At 33.9% G+C, this 22344-nt stretch overlaps 2 protein-coding genes across 8 annotated transcripts in view; both read right to left on the bottom strand.

Annotated features, from left to right (window-relative positions):
* The window catches only part of LOC132292982 (putative disease resistance RPP13-like protein 1), a 29916-nt gene extending 19479 nt beyond the window's left edge, over positions 1–10437 (bottom strand). For 2 of the 6 annotated variants that reach the window (XM_059790420.1, XM_059790422.1), the window contains exons 1-2: positions 9907–10437; positions 8589–8646 (exon numbers count right to left, since the gene is read on the bottom strand). The gene's annotated coding sequence lies outside the window, so the exon portion shown is untranslated. The other 4 variants (XM_059790423.1, XR_009477666.1, XR_009477665.1 and 1 more) reach the window with 4 other exon arrangements.
* Positions 2404–8582, bottom strand: LOC132292983 (uncharacterized). Of its 2 annotated transcripts, none has more exons than XM_059790424.1 (2): positions 3478–8582; positions 2404–3396 (listed from the first exon to the last, which is right to left on the bottom strand). In XM_059790424.1, exons 1-2 carry the CDS (start codon positions 3781–3783, stop codon positions 2674–2676), a joined length of 1029 nt encoding a protein of 342 aa, XP_059646407.1. In that variant the 5' UTR covers positions 3784–8582; the 3' UTR covers positions 2404–2673. The 2 variants fall into 2 exon arrangements, with proteins under 2 accessions (XP_059646407.1, XP_059646408.1); XM_059790425.1 differs by having other exon boundaries at positions 2404–3348.
* Positions 10438–22344: the final 11907 nt, after the last annotated feature.

Here is a 22344-nt window from a genome sequence, read left to right as displayed (position 1 = left end):
GATCCTCAAATCAGATGGGTGCAGGCATTGGGATCAAACTGCAGACGCCAGAAGGTATAGCCTTAAGCCAAGCGTTTCAGCTTGAATTCGCAGCCACGAACAATGAGGCAGAGTATGAAGCGTTGCTGGCAGGAATAAAGCTTGCCAAAGAACTTAAGGTCAGGAATCTGAATGTTTTTAGTGACTCACAGTTAGTCGTTCGGCAAGTGAGGGGTGAGTATGAAACCAAGGATGAAACGATGGAAGCATATCGTTCTGCTGTTATGCGGGAGGCGAAGAACTTTGAAAAAATTGAATTCATTCAAATTCCGAGGGAGTATAACGAAGATGCCGACAGGCTAGCATGTAGCGCCTCGGGTTCTGGAGAAACATTGGCAAGGGTGGTTCCAGTGGGAATATTAAACCAGCCATCCATTTTCGAAGAACCTTCAGGCTCGGATCCTTGGCAAGTGAATGTTATTCAGTATGAGCCAAGTTGGATTGATCCGATCATAACTTACATCCGAGATGGTACTCTGCCTGAACAAAGAGATGAGGCTAGGAAAATCAAAGCGAATGCTGCAAAGTACGCCGTAGTACATGACCAGTTATACAGAAGATCTTTTTCCGGATTGTACTTAAAGTGTATTACCCCCACAAAGGCTCGGCAAATATTACGAGCCATTCATGAAGGCGTATGTGGAAACCACTCAGAGGGGAGATCATTAGCACACAAAGCAATGGCTCAAGGGTACTTCTGGCCAAACATGTCGCGAGATTCGGAAGAATTGTCCAGAAGGTGCGATAAATGCCAAAGGTTCGGACCATTGATTCACCAACCGCCTGAAGACTTGCATGTAATGGCCACACCATGGCCTTTCACACAATGGGGGATGGACGTTGTTGGCCCTCTACCAACTGCCAGAGCTCAGAACAAGTATGTGTTACTGGCTACAGACTACTTTACTAAGTGGGTGGAAGTAGAGCCATATCCGAGCGTTACTCAAACTTATGTGAGACGATTCATTTGGAGTAATATTATTTGCCGGTTTGGTGTTCCGAGGTCAATCGTCATGGATAATGGTACCAACCTTGACAGTAAGCAAGTAAGAAAGCTGTTGGAGGAGTATGGAATTAATCAAAAGCTGGCAGCAGTAAGTCACCCACAGGCCAATGGACAAGCGAAAATTACAAACAAAACAATCTTTACTTGTATCAAGAAGAAACTAGAAGAAAGGAAGGTGATTAAATGAACTACCGAACGTCCTATGGGCCTACAGAACGACCCCTAGACGACTGACCGGTGAAAGCCCATTCACCATGGCGTATGGAACCGAGGCAGTTATACCAGTCGAGCACTTAGTTCCGACTGTTCGAAGCTTGGCATGGAACCGTGAGCATAATGACAGTATGCTAAGGTTTAACCTCGATTTGCTGGAAGAAAAAAGAGACGCAACAGCGGTAAGGCTCGCATCTTACCAGCAGACGCTTGCGAACAGCCATAACAGGAAAGTAAAGTACAGAGACTTTAGGCCAGGTGACCTGGTTCTGAAAAAGAAGGTGGGGATAGTCAAAAAGATGATGCCACCATGGGAAGGCCCATTCAGAATTGCAGAGGCCATAGGAAAAGGCGCATATACCTTAGAAACCATGGCCGGAAGGCTGGTTAACAAGCCTTGGAATGCTACTTCTCTGAAGAGGTATTATCAATAAAAAGTTGAGATTCAGTACCGAATTTTTTTTATTTTAAATTGAAAACAGTTGAATGTATAAGTTTCTGAGATTTATAAAGATTCCACTCCTCTTTAAAATCCTAAGCAAAGTAAGTGGCAGTTGGCACTATGAGCCGAACGCCAAACACTTGCTAAGAAAAATAGAAGGCCAAGTGGCAAGTGGCATTCTAGCCGAACGCTAAGCGCCTGAGCAAAGTAAGTGGCAGCTGGCACTATGAGCCGAACGCCAAACACTTGCCAAGAAAAATAAAAGGCCAAGTGGCAAGTGGCATTCTAGCCGAACGCCAAGCGCCTGAGCAAAGTAAGTGGCAGCTGGCACTATGAGCCGAACGCCAAACACTTGCTAAGAAAAATAGAAGGCCAAGTGGCAAGTGGCATTCTAGCCGAACGCCAAACGCCTGAGCAAAGTAAGTGGCAGCTGGCACTATGAGCCGAACGCCAAACACTTGCTAAGAAAAATAGAAGGCCAAGTGGCAAGTGGCATTCCAGCCAAGCGCCAAGCACCTAAGCAAAGTAAGTGGTAGTTGGCACTATGAGCCGAACGCCAAACACTTGCTAAAGAAAATTAAAGGGCCAAGTGGCAAGTGGCATTCTAGCCGAACGCCAGGCGCCTGAGCAAAGTAAATGGCAGTTGGCACAATGAGCCGAACGCCAAACACTTGCTAAAAAAAAAAAAAAAGGGAAGTTTACATAAAAAGTTTGACCAAAAGTCGGCCATCTCATTAATAAGGTTCAGAGGGTTACAAAAAATGAGGTGTAAAGATGGCAAATATACCAAAGTCAGTACATTTAAAAAAAAAAAAAGTTCTAACTAAGAGGCGTTTGCCTCGTCGGCCTCTTGATGATGTTGGGCTACCTCCTCATTATTGGTGGTGTCGCCGTCTTCACGAGGTGGAGAGTCGAGGTGAATGATAGAATCGTTCTGTTGAGTCCTACCCTCAACAGCGTTGGAAGATTCATTCTACTGAGGGTTATCTTCAGCAGTGACAGCAGACGGAGTCAAAGTGGACAGAGGAAGAATGTCCAAAGTCAGAGCAGCAGGAGGAGTATGAGTGATCCGAGAAGACGCAATCTCCTGACATTTATCGAATATGCCCTCGGCAGCGGTGGAGTCTGGATCGGTATAAACACCAGGAGGGTCAATATCCAGGTCTTTATCTACATCATCATGGGTAGAGCCAGTCTGACCCTCATCCGGGACGCGATCGGCGTAACCCTCTCGGAACCCCTGAGCATATCTGAGGGCTCCAACTCTAGAGAACCGAGCATGCAGAGCTAGCATACCACCATTTACCCTGCTGATGGTATCAAGTAAAGTGTTGCGCTTGTCCAAGGCCTTTTTCTCAAAGGCCATCCGAGCGGATTGCTCATCACTCAGAAGGCGTAGCAGTTCTTCCTTCTCGGCCTTAAGGGATTCCCGCTCGGTATGCCAGACGCTCCTTTCAAGCTGCAGAGCATTCCTCTCATCCTGAAGAGAGTCAGTTTCCTTCCTCAGCGAATCCCTCTCTTTTTCAATTTTACCAAGCTGAACCATCAACCCGGTCTTCTGAGCAGCTAAATCGTCGTTCTCCTTGTTCGCTGCATTAAGGCTGTCAGAAAGCGCGCGGACCTTGGCATTCACATGCTCAACTTGTTTCTGCATAGCCATCATCCCGTATAAGGTGTGTAGAGATATACAGGACAACTGGTTAAGCCGAGCAGATGGTTAAAAGAAAATAAGTGTCAAGAGTATGTAAAGATTTATTGACTAAGGGGTAGAAGTTACCTCCATGGCGGACAAAGGAAATCGGCTGAACACCTCCCTCTGAGACAGACTTTTGGCTACCTCGATGTCCTTGGGAGTCCACATACTCCTGTAGTAAGCCATTGCGGTCTTACCATCTTTGAACATAGTCTCGGTCGGTTTCACAGACGATCCGTCTGTTCGAATGAAGCGAGGGCTCCATGGCGCCGTTCCTGAAGCGGAGGCATGCCCAGAAGGGGTGGGGGGCCTAGCTTGAGGAGGTCTCGCCAGGGATACCACATTCGGCCCAGAGGGCCTAACCCTCTGAGACAAGGGAACGTCATCCATGTTGAGGGCACTGTCAGGTTGATGTCTTTTTCCTCTGGCCTTCTCCCGTGCGGAAGCAGTGGTAGAACCAGGAGGATTGTTGACAGAGGGGGTAACGTTCGGACTGGCAGTCGCCGTGTTAGCGACCGGGTCAGCAGCCGTCACGGATGGATCGGTGGAAGGAGTTGTAATACCCCTAAATTCAAAAGGATAATTCTGATATTTTTATTAATTATTTTATTGCATTTTTAAATTGTTTAAGTGTGTATTTTCATTAATTGGTGTATTAATTGGTGTGTTATTTGATTTTATCTGAACTTATTTGAACTACTTGATATTGTTTAATTTAATTGTTATTAGTTGATTTTATTTGAATTAAATGTTTTATTTTTAGTTTTAATTTGATTGTTTTAATTGTTTATTTATTTATTTATGTTAATTGGTTTAATGTGTTTTAAATGCATTAATTGTAACTTAGGGTTTTAGGTTTTATCATAGCCGACATTGTTATAACCTAGGATTACCTATGGGCCGAGTGATATCTGTATGGACTTAGGGTTTCTGTAGAGTCTATATATATATTGTTTATACATTGATTTAGGGTTACAAATAAAAACCATATTCACCATAATCACGTATACAGTGTGATAGAGAGAAAATAGAGAGAAAGATTGAGAGGAAATACATAGTGAACTTGAGTGATTCAAGGAGGAGTTCGGGACTGAATTAGGAGCAGCAGAGGCTGTTTGATACAACCAAGGTAGCCAAAGAAGATAGAGACAACAGTTGGGGGTTTTTAAACCAAAGTCTCAAGGCAAGTTCTGTTCTTCTCTCTCCCGTTAATTCGTGTTCTGTGCATGACTAGGAAGACTCCAGGGATTATACTAAGGCTTAATTATATCTATTATGCATGTTTAATCAGTAATTAAATTGATGGTATTAATCTGTTCTTGGTTGCTTTAGGAAAATTAACTTGTAACCTTGCTGCCGCTGTGAATCAACTTGTGTTTCAATTTAAGTTTTGATTGTATATCATTGTTTGTTAACTAATCTACGACTGAATTTGAACTCCAAAACAAGTGTTTAAAATAGAATTTAATTGCACCAAATTTGTCTGAATTAAATCTGTTGCAACTTGCTTAGGATTTGCTAACAGAGGTTCTGTAAACGGGGCTTTGAAACTTGTGTTCCTACACATGTTAGGATTAGAACTCAGTGGCTTAAACTTATTTAGGACTAAGGTTGAACCTAGAATAAGAATTAGAACACACCACAGAGGCTCTGTAATCACCGGAGTTGAAGAAGATGAAGCTAGAACGGACGTAGACTGCAACGGAGAAGGAGCAGGCTCTAAAATCACCTTAGAGCCGGCTCAAAGAGGATGGAGCCGGCTCTATTAGGAAGATGGAGCCGGCTCAATGCTGAAGGAGCCGGTTCTAACCTAAATTTAGAGCAGGCTCAATGTTTTAATTGAGCCTGCTCTTTCTTGAATTGCCCAGAAACGAGTTATAGGGGCTGTTTGGCTGTACAGTGTTTTCTAAGGCTGTTTAAATGATACTGTGGGATGTAATTAAATGTTAGGGACTTAAATAAGTGTTGAAAACATTTAATACCATAATGGTTTAAGGGTAAGAGCAATGAACAGATCAAATAATGGCTATACGTTGCACTGTTTTTGCTAGGATTATATAACTGGAACTTGGCAAAGTTTTTATATATAATTCAATTATATATAACCCTATATTGTTACTGTGTTATAAGTAGGGTAAATTAATTATATTTATTTATACTTAGTTGAATTTAAATTGACATTTAACTTGTTTAATATGTATCAATTTATTGGCTGTTTTGGAGGATTCAAATGCTATGTCTTATTCTAGCTGTTTAAATGATTGGAGCATGATATTTAGATTCTGTAGTGAATACCTAATATTGATATATGTATGAATTTATACCAATGCATATACTGGAGGATGGTTGTTGATTATATAGTATTGTTTTAATAACTATGCTATATGGAGAATTTGTATGTACCGGTATGGGACGGTGACATACTAGGTATGGATTAGTCAAACACTAAATCCTACCTAATTTGGATTAAGGTATGGATTAACCCTATGAGTTAAGTCCATCACCTACTTGTGTCATATCATCAAATAATTGAATGACTTAATATGGTTTTCAGGATGGATTTGCTTTACATTTATCAAACCACTTTTCAGATGGTTGATATTTTGTAATAGAAGGACACGGACTTTATATATTTATTATATGTACCATGGTATGAGCTTGAGTCTCAGGACCATGGTTGGGGTGCGTATATTGCCTAGGATGGATAGCTGGACAGAGGTGTTGTTCCCTAGTAGGTCTAGATACACATGACCACAGTATGTGCGATTTGCATGGTATCTCTATTCAGGCTGAGACAGACCTTTTTGGACTAGTGAGCGTCCTATAGTGTGTACTTATACATATATGGACTATTCTAGATATTGTTGATTCTTTCTAGTATGTATCTGCGTATCGGATTTCTGTTTGGATTGTCGTAGATCAGGATTTGCATGTGGGCCTGACCCACCCATATATTTTTCAGGTACTCGTCAGTTCCAGGGTTAGAGTTTGATCGTGCAGAGCAGATACAGACTTCTATTCTACCGACAACGTAGGACTTCTTTCCAGATATTAGATTTGGATTTTATCTTCAGTTTTCTTCCATGCAGTTTGGGATTTTATTAGGGGTCCACTAGAGATGGATTCCCGAGTTGTTAAACTTATGGAGTTTGGATTGTCAAGGTTTAAATATTTATATTTGAGGATTTATTTTAGTTTCTTTCAGCTTAAATTTTTTCTCTTTAATCACTTTTGTATTCCGTGTTCGTTTTAATATATTAATTGTTTGATATCTCTCGGATTTGGGCCTGGGCCTAATCAACCCGTGTCTCGGATCCGAGGGGTATCACAGGAGTGGTATCAGAAAGGGTAGCGGAGGAAGATGCTGAAGCCGGGGAGGAATTTGATGCAGGGGTGGTAGCGGGCCTGGGGGCAGTTTTCTTCCTGCCGAAGGAAGGGATCTGGAGTTGGCTCATTGTCTTGCCGAGGACTGAGATATCAAGGAGATTATCTGAGGTGAGAAGGTCCGAGCAAGAGGGAACGTTGGTCAGAACGTACCGCTTCAAGTAGTTATCCCTATCCCTGCACACACTGTAACTCAAGTCATCACAAGGAATGCCTAAGAAATGGCACAAGAAAGTACAAAAACGAGGAGTGCAAATCTCGCAAGGACAGTCACTCTTATGGTTTTTATATTTCTTGTAAAACGAGACAGAGCACTCTCCGAAAGCGCTCGGGATAGGGAAATCCTCTGCAGCTGGAGAGAACCAGGCCCCCCTAACCCCAATAATGTTTTTCCTCCAACCCTTCTCGGATTTGATTTTATCCGTGCAGATGGACCTCTTCTCAATGGGGAAAAGGTGGTAAAACGGTTCGTCAGTTCTGATCTTGCTGACTTTGTAACAGAGGAAAAGATCTACGAGGTCCAGATCCAGACCTCTGTCACGAATCAGGAGTAGCATAACGGATAAAATCCTAGGAAATTGGGGTTTACTTGTAAAGGGGAGAGATTTAGCTTGTTAAAAACATAGCAAAAGAAAGAATGTAAAGGAAATCTAAAGAGATTGAGATGGAGGAGTGAAAATAGGACCTTGCTGGGAAGAAGGCCAGCACCGGTTCTAATATTCACTTCTCAGGGGCAGTTTCTAATTTCTACATCGTCAGGAAGGTGAAGTTTCATGCGAAGAACGTCTTGATCTACTGTCATGGTAAGAGTGAATGAGGATTCCGGGGAGGAGAAAGAAGTCTTCCAAAAGAAAAATGCAAATGAAACTAACCTTAGAGAGTGAAAACGGCAGAGAGTATTGCAAAGCCACTGAAAGGAAGATCTTTCGCAAGAGATCGCCGGAGAGGATTCAAACAGCAAAAGGTGAGATGGAGACGGTAAAAAGGATCGATGGAGAATCAATGGAGCTTATAAAGACGAGGAGAGCCCAAGAGCCGAGGAGTCAGGAAAGCGATGGGTTGTCTTTTTGAATCTCGAAACGCCGACCCCTAGATCTAACTGTCCATTCTCCCACACGATCTCCTCGAGCCGTCAGGTCATCATTAGCAGCCTTTAATAATTACCACCTAATCAATAAGGGGTAATTATGGGGGCAGTTGAGGATGCGGCAAGTGGCATGGGCCGGATATGGTTCGCGGGAACGAGATTGGGTCGAATGATTGAAGTAAGATCCATGCCAAAGCGCCCTGGAATGGGTCGAACCTGGGGGATCCACCGAGGAAGGTCAAGCCCATTGGAAGACCAAACCCAGAAGGAAGAAAGCTTTCGAATATATGCCCAATGTAATTGGTTAACTACAATAAGGGTGATGGTCTATAAATAGACCATTACAGGTGGAAAGTGGAAAAAAGAAGGGTAGAGAGAGAGAAAGAAAAGAAACGAAATCTTGTATCTTCAACATATAAAAGGGAAAAATAACTTAAGATCAACATTTAAAAATTGTGATATAGACAAGGTTATATTAGTAGAGATATTTATAGCCAAATATATCATTTTATAAAGGATAAAAGAAAATTATATGTATTCCGGATCAGGCTCTCTAACAAAAAAAAATGCCGACACTATGGTAGTTAAAAAAAAAAATGCTATCTCCAGTACAATTGTAATATAGGAAATTTAAAATCAAATTACAAAAGCAAGCAATGAATGATATTTTTAGAACTCTACACGAAAAAAAAAAAAGAAAAAAAAAAAAGAAAAAACAGATTACCTAGTGGAGATTCCGAATTCTAGGGTTATATGACAATCAACAAATAAAGAAGTTGTGTCTGCAAAACAACAGTTGAATAGTTAGTATAGATTCCGAGAAGAGAGAGTAGGAAATGCAAAAGAAGAAGGGTCTTGAGCTAGATTGAGAGACCACATGTGAAAGGAAATGAAAGAAAGATATAAATTCACAATTCAAATCTTTATATACTGTGAAATCGTAGCGAACTGATGGAGGAAACCCAATTGTTTACACGAACGGAACTCAATAGCATTACTTTTGACGCAGTATGGTTGAGGTAGGATAGCTGAGTGTCAAAGAATTGTAAAAACTCAATTATTTAAAGATAATTAAGGGTGAAAAGTTCATTTTATCCTTTATTATTTTATTAATTTTAATTATAAAATATCAAAATAATTAAAGGACCAAACTACCCTCTTCCATCTCTCTCTACAGACTTCCACTCCTTCGTCTTCTTCCCTCACACCCATTTCCACAGTCAGCTGTCATTACCACCCTCTGGTTCTCCAACTTCATGGCCTCTCCACAAACACTCTTCTCTCTCTCTAAAGCTTATCTTTTGTCTAGATGGGCAAAGAAAAAAGGGTTTAATAATTTATAAATCCGTCATACTCACTCACCATCATCTATATATATATATATATATATATATATATATATATATTTCTTTTTCTTTTTCTTTTTCTTTTTCTTTTTCTTTTTGTGATTTGTTTCTGTATGTACGTTGATCTGTTATTTTTTGTGAGGACTACTATAAATTTTTTCTTCCATTGGCAACCACCAATATTATATAGAAGGAGAGAGGCTGCAGATATATATATATATACACTCACATATACAGAGAGTGGCGACAGACACATAGAGATACTATATATATATATATATATATATATATATATATTATATTCTGAATTTTTGATAGAGAGATGGTGTGTGTATATTCTGAGTTTTAGATTGAGAGACAGTGGGCTTGTGTGTGTGTGTGTATAGAGAGAGAGAGAGTGGTTTAGGGATTTTTGGGAAATTAGGTGGTGTTTGGGTGTGCGTGATTGGGTGTTTGGATTCAAGTGTTACAAAAAGAAAAAAAACAAAAAACCTTCATTGGGTGTTCAGATCAAAGTTGTTGCATTTTAATTCTGACAAATAATCATGATTTTTCAATTCAAACCAAGGAGCTTCATGTACAAATTGAGCCAAAAATGAAGGTAAATCATATACAAATTGAGCCAAAAACATAGTAGAGTGAGCCAAACAGAAATTAAAAATCAGAGAGGTCCAAAACCTTAATCTGAATAGTTACCTTCAGAGACCAAAAACAGTAAGCTTTAGGGATCAAACCAACAAAGAACAACGTCCAACCGGAAAAGATTAAGTATTGGTTGCAATATGACGCCAATGAATGAATGAAAGAGATAAGTTGTGTGGTGGTAAGGTTGCTGAGGTTGCTGAGGGGAGAGAAGGAAATAAATTGGTCTACAAATACTAAATCAAGTGGAGGTTAAAAAGGTAATTCAAAAGGGGTGTAGTTATTCAAAAATAAAAATCAAATGGCAAAAATATTAATTAATTACTGTTGGGTGTCTTTGGTGATCGTATTAAATTTGAGGGGCTGTCCCAAAATAGGCTAAGTTTCGTCTATATGTCTTTTTGACAAACTTGAAAGAGTGTTATTGTACTTTATAAAATAGAACCACTGGTTAAAAGTTTAACTGAGGTGTGTACTTTATTGTACTTTATCAACTTATCCACAACGTATTATCGGGTTCGTAATTTCTTTTTAAAGATCCGATATTGTTGCACACCCTCATAAACTATTCAATTCCGCTAATTTATATCAATATTCACAGTTATACCGCAACTGCGACCGTGAACCGTGATATATATATATACACGAGTGACATTCTATTTTTTTATTTTTTTTTTATTTTTGATCTTTTTGCGCTTAAATTGAGACACTGATAGAGATTGTGTGTTTATTTTGTCCGGTATATGGAAAATTTGGCAAAAGTTTGCAATTTACCATCCAAGTACCTGTCAAAAATAAAAAAGGACAAAGTAAAGCTTCTTTGAATTATGAAAAGAAATACCATCATGAAAAGCAAGTTGGAGACATCAATGGATTCCACACACACACACACCCCAAAAATGCGACCAAGTCCATGGACCCAAGCAAAGGAAACTTACCTGGAGGGAGGACAAAAGCATATGCCAAGTTAATAAATCCAAGAACTACCAACAAACTTATAATTTCCCGAATTACAGCATTTATTTATGTTTTTCGGTCGCATAAACTAAGCAATACTACAATTTTGGACAGTCATATTTATTTCAAATCACAAGCGGTGATTCATTTACTATAAATTAAAGCAAATACAAACATTTGTGCTATAAGAATAATTCATATTCAGCTCCAATTTGCAAAGTACTCTTAGTAAGGGCTTCATGGAAAATATTTCAAATGTTGAATTCTCACTCTAACAACACAAATAAAAATAGTAAAAATAAAATAAAATAGAATATGAACATGAATACAAAATCAGGACACGACAATAACGGGCAAGTGTATTGAACTTATGCACACATTAGAAGGGAAATTTTTTAAATAGTTTATGATGATGATGATAAATATTTCAAATATTGTTTTGTGATTAAATTAAGTTGTGGTTATTATTGTGAGATGCAATTGTCTGAATCATGGATTTTAACAAGTTTTCTAATAAATCACGATCACTTCGTGGTTTTCATCCCGATTGGTTAAATTTCTTCCAACAAAAATTTTCACCAACAAAATTTGATGCTCATCTTTTACTCTTGCGTTTATCTACTTGCATTTAAATGTTTTATTTCATAATTGTTTTTGTTTTATCATGATAAAAAAAAAAGTAAAATTTAATAAATAAGCAGGTTACACTTGTACACCCTCTCAAGTGTTTTTACAACCATTTAGCGTAAAGCAACCCACATTGTTCTGTTTTTTATTTTTATTTTTATTTTTATTTGATCTTTTATGGTTAAGATGAGAGGCGAATGACCAAATTAGGCAGTGGGAATCACAATAAATTTTTGCGCGAATTTTTTACTCCGGATATTGGATCCTTGGTACAATGAATGGCATAAAGTTCACAAAGGAATCAATTATATATATATATATATTTTCTTTTTTGTAATCTTGAAAATTTTATTACAATGATTAAACATACTAAAATATAAAAAAGAAAATATAATCAATTATAAGTTTTACTAGCTAATTCAAGTACCAAACTGGGTTATTATCGGAAATTAAGCTTCAAGATTAATTTTCTAAACACATAAAGTGTAGAACTTGAGTATAAGTAAAATTCAAGCCAATTAGACAAACAAATGAGCCAACAATCTCTACTTGACATCGCTAAAAACGATAAAAGTATAAATTAGTTAAATTTTTTTATTTTTTAACACATAAAGAGTATAACTTGAGTACAAGTCAAAATTCAAGCCGATTATACAAACAAATGAGCCAGCAATCCATGATTGACGTGGCTAAAAACGTTAAAAGTATAAATTAGTTAGGTGTATATATATATATATATATATATTTTTTTTTTTTGAATGAATAAAAAAGATAGACTAGATAGTTGATCAACCATCTCAATAAAATTATTAACACGTGAAAATACTAACTCGTAATGTTAAATATATTGAAGAATATCTTAAACTCAAAGAGAAATATTCTATCCAAAACAAAAGAAAAGAAAATTAAATTTTTAAGAAGTCCCAACTATCACATTTAACTAGAATTCCCTTTATGCATTAGCTCAAATAATCATAAGATATTCTCATCTTCTCTAAAGTGATGAAATTTAGGGATCAAATACTTTTAAAGAGAAAAATCGAACAGGCTTCTGCACAATAATCTACCTACCTACTGTAGGAAAGGGACAAACACTGAAAGCTGTTTGGATGATGCATTCACATTCACATTCACATTCACATTCACATTCAAGTTCAGCTGAATGATGCATGTCATTTCCTCTTTTCTATCAAAATCGACAGTTCAGCTGCCACAAACATTTGACATTTTGGCCTTACATTGACTAACTTATGGAACCACACAAGCCAATAATGCATTTGAAACTATGGAATTTTCGCATACACACACACACACACACATATATATATATTTATTTGTTTTATTTTTGTTAGAGAGATTATATTCACTGATAAATTACACTCTAATATATTTTTTTTTTCTTTTTTTAAGCAAATAAAAGTGTTCTTAATTCCCATGCACTTAATTATAAATTTATGGTTAATGATGTTATTTAACCTAAAATTAAAGTGCATTTATCAAATATTTGCAGTGTGGATATTACTTTGCTTTTATAAGTTTTCATATCAAGCCTAAAAAAACACAGAAAAAAATAATACTAATAAACTGCACTACCAAATTGAAGGTAAAACACAATAGAGAGATTGACATGCACTTTTTTGAAAATTTAAATGATATTTTTATAAAAAAAAAAAATGCTAAAATAGAGTGGTATTTTTTATAATTTATTTTATAAAAAAAAAAAAAAGTCGAGTTACTTTGGATTATTTGCCAGTGGACCTCTCAAAAATAAACATTAATCACAAAGTTTAAAATATACATGACAGACACCAATAATGCACTCCATTGACCCAACACTACAGACTGGACACCATGTTTGTTCTAGAGTATATAGTGGGTTGCACCAATAATCTATCCACCGCAAAAGAGACATTCACCGATGAAATTGAACGTGTAACTTTTTTGACTAGACCTTGTGAAGCGACCCAACGTGAAAAAGAAGTTAGAAATTTAGGGACCCACCGTGAGATTTTGATTGCAGAAGAAAAGATGACAAGAATATCTACCGTTGAACACGTGGCAATAATGGTTTGGAAGCTGTGTGCTTGTTCATATTTTATTTTATTTTTACCGGAAAGAAATTTCACATTGATAAATGTACTTCAGTCTGTTTCTTAAACCTATATAATTGGTTTGAATAGTTAAAAGGCCAAACTAGCATGATGACATAATTTTTCTTTTTTTTTTTTAGAGAAATGATTGTTGATTATTTTAAAATTTTCGTTCGTTGTTTAAATGAATAATGCTTTCAATTTTTATATTTAATAATCTTCATTAATTAGATTTATCAAAAAAACTTTATTTTTAGTTTTAATTTTCTTTTGAGATTGGGCTTATGCATGTAATAAGATTTATTGATGCAACTAATTTCTTTATGAATTTATTTTAAACTTTGTGATTTCAAAATTGTTTAGTGTATATTTGTAGCTTCCCCTAGTGTCAAATGCCCCTAATTCTTATATTCACATTACAAAATTTAGGGACAATAATGTCATTTTATTTAAAAATAAAATGGGTATATTGCTTTCCCATTATTAAAGGTTGATATCGTAACAAAATATTTTTATAAAATAGGACAAAAGGATCAAGTCCCATCCCATGGACCCATTACTTTTTCGAAAGTAGTTCATATATCACGCTTGAAAGTATAAACTTTAAGCCATTATATAGACAAAAATAAAAAATAATAATAATGTTATTTAGAGATTGTTTGATTTGTGATAGAGATAATTTTCAATTCTTTGAAAATTGAATTTTTTTTTTTAAAGAATTTTAAAAGATTGTTATTTGAATCATTAAAAATTATTTTTAAAATTACAAATCAAACAAATAGGTCTTCAGTGTTAGAGTTCTTCTATTATTACTATTATACAAGAAAATAGAATAATTCCTTCCTAATAGTTGTAATATTTTTATTTATTTATTTATTTTGACGGAAAGTAATCTCAACAAATAAGCTTTTTCTTGTAACCTTACCACTTCTTCTCAACCAAGAAGTAAATTTGCATCTATAATGTTGTATATTACCTGAAATTTATATGAACAACTAAGGCAATTTTAATTTTTCAAATTACAGCATTTATCTATTATCAGATTTTGATTGAAATAGCAAAGATACTAAAGAAGATAAAAACCCATCTACGGTTGAAAAGAGACATACACCGAAATCCACAATCCAACATACATTTATAGAACCACGTACATGTGGCAATAATGGATTGGGGGTTATGTTTGTTTGGATGTAAAATATTTTTTTAGTTTATGGTGTTCGATTGTATTAAAATATTTATCAGAAAAAAAATATTAAAATATAACAAAAATAACTTAAGTAGCACCAATTTTTGACAGTTATTTTATGCATCTACCTGATGAATTCGACCTCAATCTCAACCTAAACTTGACCTTAATAATAATGCACTCCATGGATCCAACACTACAGACTGGACACTATGTTTGTTTGAGAGTACATATTGGGTTGCACAAAGTCGGGTGAGCATGTCATTGGTTTGTTTGTCTCAATAAAATATAATATATTATCTCGTTATTTATAATTTTATAAATAAATGAGTTAACTTTTTATGAAATAATTTATTATTATTAAACGAGTACACTGATGACATGATGCGATCAACACATCCAAATACATCCTGTCCAACTGACTCGGCTTCAACCTTAAACTAATTTCTTATCAAACTTAGAAAATAAAAAATATAAAAAAAAAATTCTTAAAAAAAAATCTTTTACATCGGAAATAAACAAAACAATTAAAAATTTAGGGATCCAACGTGAAGGGTGTAACTTTTTTTACTAGACTTTGTGAAGGGACCTAACGTGAAAAATGAAGTTGGAATAACTTTTATTTATTTTAATTTATACCCAAACCGTGAGATTTTAATTGCAAAAGAAAAGCTGTCAAGAAAAAAAAAATTTATCTACTGTTGAAAAGAGACAAAATACATTTATTTCACTTTGAGGTTGGAATAATTTATGGAACCACACGTGGCAATAATGGATTGGAGGCTATGAGCTTTTTCACATTTTATTTTATTTTTACTGGAGAGAGTTTTCACATTAATTAATGTACTTCAGTCTGTTTCTTAAGCCAATATAATCAGTTCGAATAGTTAAAAGGCTAAACGACGACATATTAGTGAATTCCCCACACCACACAAACCAAGAATGGGTTTAGTCAAAAGATAAGAAGAGGGAACTTTCTTGGAGCGAGGACAAAAGCATATATATATATATATATATATATATATAGACACCAAGAAATTAATATGCACATACACCGATATCCACAATTCAACAAACATTTATGAAACCACGTGCACGTGGCAATAATCGATTGGAGGTTATGAGCTTTTTCGCATATTTAATTTTTACCAAAGAGAGTTTTCAATCCTCAATTTGATTTCTAGTGAACAAGGATTGAGCAAAGCTAAAATTGACAAAGTAAAGCTACTGTGGATTATTGGCATCTTACAAGAAGCAGCCAAGAAGTAGCACTGAAATTATTTCATGGACAGAAAATTTGAACGATTGGTGGAACCCACAAGCCAATAATGCAGTCCGTGGACCCAACATATAAATAAATTGCATCACTAATGTGGTACGTGGAACAGTTGGAAGAACAAAATAATTCATTACATATTTTTATTTAACTTTTATTAGACAGATCATTTTCACATTTCAAACAGCACACAACAATAATGCAATGCAGTCTATGGACCCAACACAACAGTGACAGACTGTGTTTGTACACGAGGCAGGCTTTAGTCAAGGACACAGAAATATCCACCGACACCGAAAATTAGGAATAATAATACAATATGATAAAGTGAATTTAAATTTAATTTATTATTGTTAAGATCGGTGGACTTAAATTTATAGATAATTAAACATGTTGTAATTTGTTGAATTACGCAAGTCATGTTCGCATTGTTTTTAAAACCTTATTTGTAAAATTGGAATGCTATGCAATAGGAAATTCTTGAACTCAAAATTAAAAAATTTCATTTATTTCTTTGATTTATTCTTTTGCATAAAAACTTTGTTCTCGATTGTGGTATTAAAATGTTCGCTAAATCAATGGAAGAGAAAGTGAGAGTAAGAGGAGGAAGAAAAGTAGAAAAATAAATAATGATAGAAAAAAGTGGAGACATTCCTTAAAATGTGTGCATACTACTGAGAAATTGAAAAAAATTAAAAGAAAAATATATGAGAATATTTGTGTGACGTATCCTTGGCATGTTCTATTTTTTGAGCTTTGAACGATTCATTCATATTCAATTGCAAATTCAGCCTCTAGCCCATCAATAGCGACAGTTCAGCAGTACTTCAGCTACTAGATTCATTTCACCTTGAGCTTTGGAATAATTTATGGATCACACAAGTCTATAACGTGTTGGAAGGCCATTGACTCTTCTTCACATATGTCCCTTTTTTTTTTCTTTTTTTTTTTTTTTTTTTTTTTTTTTTTGGTTAATTGCACGGTCCTTTTATAGATTTTGCCATAATTATAAAGATGTTTCCGTAGTTTAAAAAATTACTGGGTAGATAAATGTTTGGAAAAGGTTTTTAATCACTTTATTATTATTTTTATCCTTTATGGTTAAATTGAGATGTGATTGATCGATCACTCTATGTTAAATGGGTCATAAACGGGTTATATGGATTGAACCGTTCAACTCTAATCCGACACGATTAAATAAACGGGTTAATTATGTCGATTATTTTATAACCTAAATCCATTTATATCAAATTCAAACCTTTTTAACTCGTGTCGTGTTATAATTTGTCACCCCTAACAAGAGGACTCTAGCTAAATATGTATGATGATAGTTGGGAATTTTAATGTGAGAGTTATTTTTTTTTCCTTTTCTTTTTAGATACCGAGTATATTTTTTTTGAGTTGACAATAGTTAGAGAGTTAATTGTTTGTAGGGTTAGGAGAAGATGATTCAAATCTAGGATTATAAGTGGCGCATTAAGGTCTGACATTTTATTACTTGGACAATCCGTCCATGCTTTATTTTTATATTTTTTTAAATATAATGTTACTTTTTAAGGTTTCAAATTGAGGAATTCTCGTGATTTTTTTACATTTTTCCTAATATATTTAACATTATGGATTTGTATCTTCAAAATATTTTTAGGGAGCGAATATTGATACTCCATTTTTCTTTTTCTTTTTCTTTTTTAAAGAGAAAGAAAAAAGGTCTTTAAGCTCATTAACCATCCTTCCTCATTTTTTTTTAATACCATATCTCACCTTATTTACTTTCTTTACAATATTTTTTCTTTTCACAAAATCCTTAATTTTTTAAATTTATTGTCAAAAGAGTTAAAAAAAAACTTTATTTAAATATTCTTTTATTAGTTATAATTTTATTTTTTCATTTATTTCTTTTGATAATTTTAAATTTTAATAACATTTTTGTTATTATGATTATTAAATATTTGACTATACTATAAATTTTTTTTTAATGATTTTTATAAAAAAATGTATATTGGGACACTATGAACTCACCCCATCGATGTAGGACAACCCGAATTGAATAAGGGAAAACATTTTTATTAGTGGGACGATAGGAGTGTGCAGTCCCCGAACCCACCCCATTACATCCCTAGATTTGTGAATAAATAATGGCTCAACTGTTTGGTTTTTATAATATGTTTATTTTTTGTAAAAACAAAATGGTGTTATTTAATGATCAATTTAGCTAGCACTTCAAGGGCTGTACTCCGTCCACAATTTATTAGTACGTAATTAACACAAGCTATTCAAAAATGGAAAAAATAAATGAAAATTTAAAGTTTTGGGGCAATAAAAAAAGTTAAAAGTAAATCTGTTCTTCTGTTAACAACCAGAGATTGAAAAGGTTGTCTCATTCGAATAAATCAAATAAAAACAATTTATTAAAAAGAAAAACTAAACTTTACCAGAAAACAAAAACAAATAAAAATAGTAAAAAAGAGCTCGAACACTTCTCATAAAAATATAAATGTCCCATAAAAATATAAATGTTATACTATTGAACTACATGCCATTTGGTATGGCCGTATAAGTAAAACACACACATTCTCTAGAGATAGAGATTGAAGTGAACTTTTTTGAGAGTTTAAATGATAGTTTTATTAAAAGAATGCTAAAATAGAGTTGTATTTTTTTAATTTGGTTCAGAGAAATCATCTGTCTTTTGATATTTGAAGAAAAATAAAAAATATAGCTAGGACAAAGAAAAGCTACTTGAGATTACTGACCTCTCAAAAAGAGCATCCTGAAATGAAATATCATCACGTTTGATGTTCCACACCAATAATGCAGTCCATGGAACCAACACAACATAGTGACAGACTGTGTTTGTCCTGGAGGCAGACTTCAGTAAAACGGGTCCATTGCAAAAAAACACATCTCTAAAATATATTTACAGTGCATATCATATTTTTCACGTATAAAAAAAAGCACTTCTAAAGTTTTAATTTAGTGTAAATAAGTCCCGCTAATAAATTTAAATCCTAAATTGACTAAATTACTCTTACTGAAATATTTTATAAAATATATAAAAATAAATAATTTTATAAAATGACTGAAGACGTCGGTAATAGATAGGTAAAAATAAAAATAAAAGTATAAAAAAAAGTAAAAATAAAAATAGAAAATAAAAAGAAAGAATAAAGTACAAACTATAAAAAAATAAAAAAAATTTTAAACTCCAAAAACCAGTACACACTAATATAAATAGTTTTTTTATTTTTTTTAACACTGTTGGTACGAAAAAAAATTTAGTAGAAAAGAGAAAACTGAAATATTAAAAAATTCAAATCATTGTTCTACAAATTCTCTAATTAAAAAAAAAATATATAATATGCACGTAACACTCCTATATTATGAGACGTAACACTCCTATATTATGAGATTAGTAGCATATATACCTCCTTGGATATTTTCAGAAGAGTTTGAGGGTAAAATGGGTATTATAATACTAATTTATGTCAGATGGGGTATTTTTACAACATGTGAAAAAATTAAGGGTATTTTTTACACACTTTTTCAAATAGGGATAAAAATGCTACGTCAAGTATACTTTAGGGGTGTTTTCTGCACTTATCCGTTAACAAAACATGCATATTCCCTAACTCTATTTTAAAAGTACGAGTTTTAGTAGTTTTTTAGTTTTATTTTTATTTTTTATTGTAATAATAGTAAATGAATTATTAAATTATTTATAGCGGACGACACGCGATGAGCATAATTTTCTCAACTAAAATTCACATAGTAATGGGAGGTAAGGACCGTTAATGGTAAATTGCACAAAAGTCTACACATCTAATTAAAGATGGGACAAACTTCAACAAAGAAGCTTTGAGGAAAGAGAAAATAAAAAATAAAAAAATGGGCAAAGTAAAGCAACTTTGGATTATGAAAAGAAATAATGCAGTTCATGGACGCAACACAACAATGTCAACAAAAGCATATGCCATGGACCAAGAAATATGCACCTACAATGTTACACACATGAACTACAAGGAAACTTCTAATTTCCCAAATTAAAGCATTAATTTATTTATTTTTCTCTATCACATATAAACTAAGTAATAAAATTTAAGATATTTGTAATATTTCTAAATTATCATTGAGTCAACCAATTAGGTAAATTAGAAAAATAGAACATGAGTAATGATAAAGAGTTCAATGAGGAAGGTTTTGACTAATTTAATATGAGTGATATCATCATGATATCAAGATATTAATGACATCATGAATATAAAAAGGCACTAAATAATGGATAAGTGTATTGAACTTATGGACATACTTAGGGTTACAAATGAACCGAGTTGTTCATAAACAGTTCGGACTCAGCTCGCTAAGGATTCGGCTCGAGCTCATTCGTTTAATAAATGAGCTGATCCTGAACTTAATTTTTAGACTTGTTTAGTAAACGAACTGAGCCCGAACAACGTTGTGCCCGGCTCGTATAAGCTCGTGAATAAGGCTCAGACTAGTTATATATCTATACATATTTATATAAGTATATAAAGTAACGATGATTCACGATAGTGACTTTGAGAATACATGTGACTTTGAGCTCTGTTGTTGTGTTTATAAGTTGGGTTTTGCGGATGGAAGCTAGCATCACTTTGGTGCCTTATTTGGACTATATCATGTAATTTGGGCTTTTCTATGTTATGGGCTTGATTTACGTTATTCTTATATTTATAATACAAGTTTACCTTTCGGATTTTTTATTTTTATTGTTTTGTGAAATAATAATTAATTTTGAAAACAAGTTTTTTTTTTTTTTAAAAATTATTTTTATTAATTGAGTCGAACCCGAGTTTTTAAAATCAAAACGAGCCCGAGCTCAAGTTTTTGAGCTCATCACGAGCCGAGCCAAAGCAAACTCCGTAAACAAACAAGTTGAGCTCGAGCAAACCCAAGCTTGGCTCGGCTCATTTGTAGCCCTAGACACACTTGGAAGAAAAAAAAAAAAAATTAAAGATAGTTTATGATCATAAATGTTTCAAATATTGTTTTGTGATTAAATTGAGATGGTAGCTCCGATTGTGTGATAAAATTATCTATGAATCATGAAAATTCTAACAAATTTCCTAATAAATCGTCTAATAAATTTCTTGATTGAAAGAATGATTTGATTTAAGAATGATAATTTGGTACTTTGAAATAAAAGTTTGAAGGGTATTTTGGATTTGATATATATATATATATATATATTTTGCTTAATTTAATCAAAGTGAAAAATAAACTTTAAAAATCAACCAATTTGTAATTTACCCCCTAATTTGATGATGAATGTTTCAAATGTTATTTTGTGATTAAATTGTATGGGAATCATGGAAATTTCAACAAAATTCATAGTAAACCACGACCAATAATATTTGGGTATATATGTTTAAATTGAGATTTGAATGTTCACTCTGTGCTGAATTTGGGTCATAATAAATTTGGAAAAAAATTGTAATAATTGGCCACAAGACCCGAACTGTTTAAAGATTGTTTTCCAAGATTTGTTGTTTGGTGGTTATAAAATGGGAATATATAGCAACTTTTTGTTGGAATCATTTCAAATCTGAAATTTTTTCCAATAATGGGCCACAACATTCTTGGAATTGACGGAAAATTTTCGACTGTAATATTTTTTTGGAGTTCGTTGACTTAGATCTTCAATTTTCCGGTTTTGATACATTGGATCATCCTTGGTACAGTGAATTTCATAAAGTTCAAAATGGAACCAAATGGATAGTATTTTTTCTACGTTAAATTTTTTTCTTACACTGTTACACATATAAAAATATACTCAAATATAAAAATCCAGATATTGAAATTATAAAGTAATATGTTTTACTAATTTAAGAGCCAAATCGGTTTGCTATCGAAAATTGAGCTTCAAGTTTAATTATATCAACTCGTAAAGATTATGACTTGAGTATGAGTTGAAATTCAAGTGGACTACACAAACAAATGAGCCAACTCTGAACAAATCTTGAATTTGGCTTGACCCGGCTCAAAATGAATAAATGGTTTGATATATACTAAAGATTAAAGTAGAAACCTGTCACTCCAAATTTCATTGGAGGCACTATCCCACTGAATTATGGACTAATATCCAAATTTAATGACATTGATTAGTTAAGGTTTAAAAATAGATTGCTTTGGACCTATGAAAGAGTTATTTATTTATTTATTTATTTTGCAAATAACTCTCATAATGCAATTAGGGACACATAAACATTTCACCTTTGTTTTGAAAGGAAATGAGATACCACTTGACCAAATTTGATGGAGAAATAATGAGTATAGGTTTTTGTTTCAAAACTTTGTTTTTTCTTTTGGTTCATAAAAGA

This window comes from Cornus florida, unplaced genomic scaffold, assembly GCF_030987335.1.
Source record: "Cornus florida cultivar Cherokee Brave unplaced genomic scaffold, ASM3098733v1 CherokeeBrave_3.0.0_Hap2_scaffold_94, whole genome shotgun sequence".
In the NCBI taxonomy this organism is placed as follows: domain Eukaryota; kingdom Viridiplantae; phylum Streptophyta; class Magnoliopsida; order Cornales; family Cornaceae; genus Cornus; species Cornus florida.
This window is presented reverse-complemented; position numbering and strand designations above follow the sequence as displayed.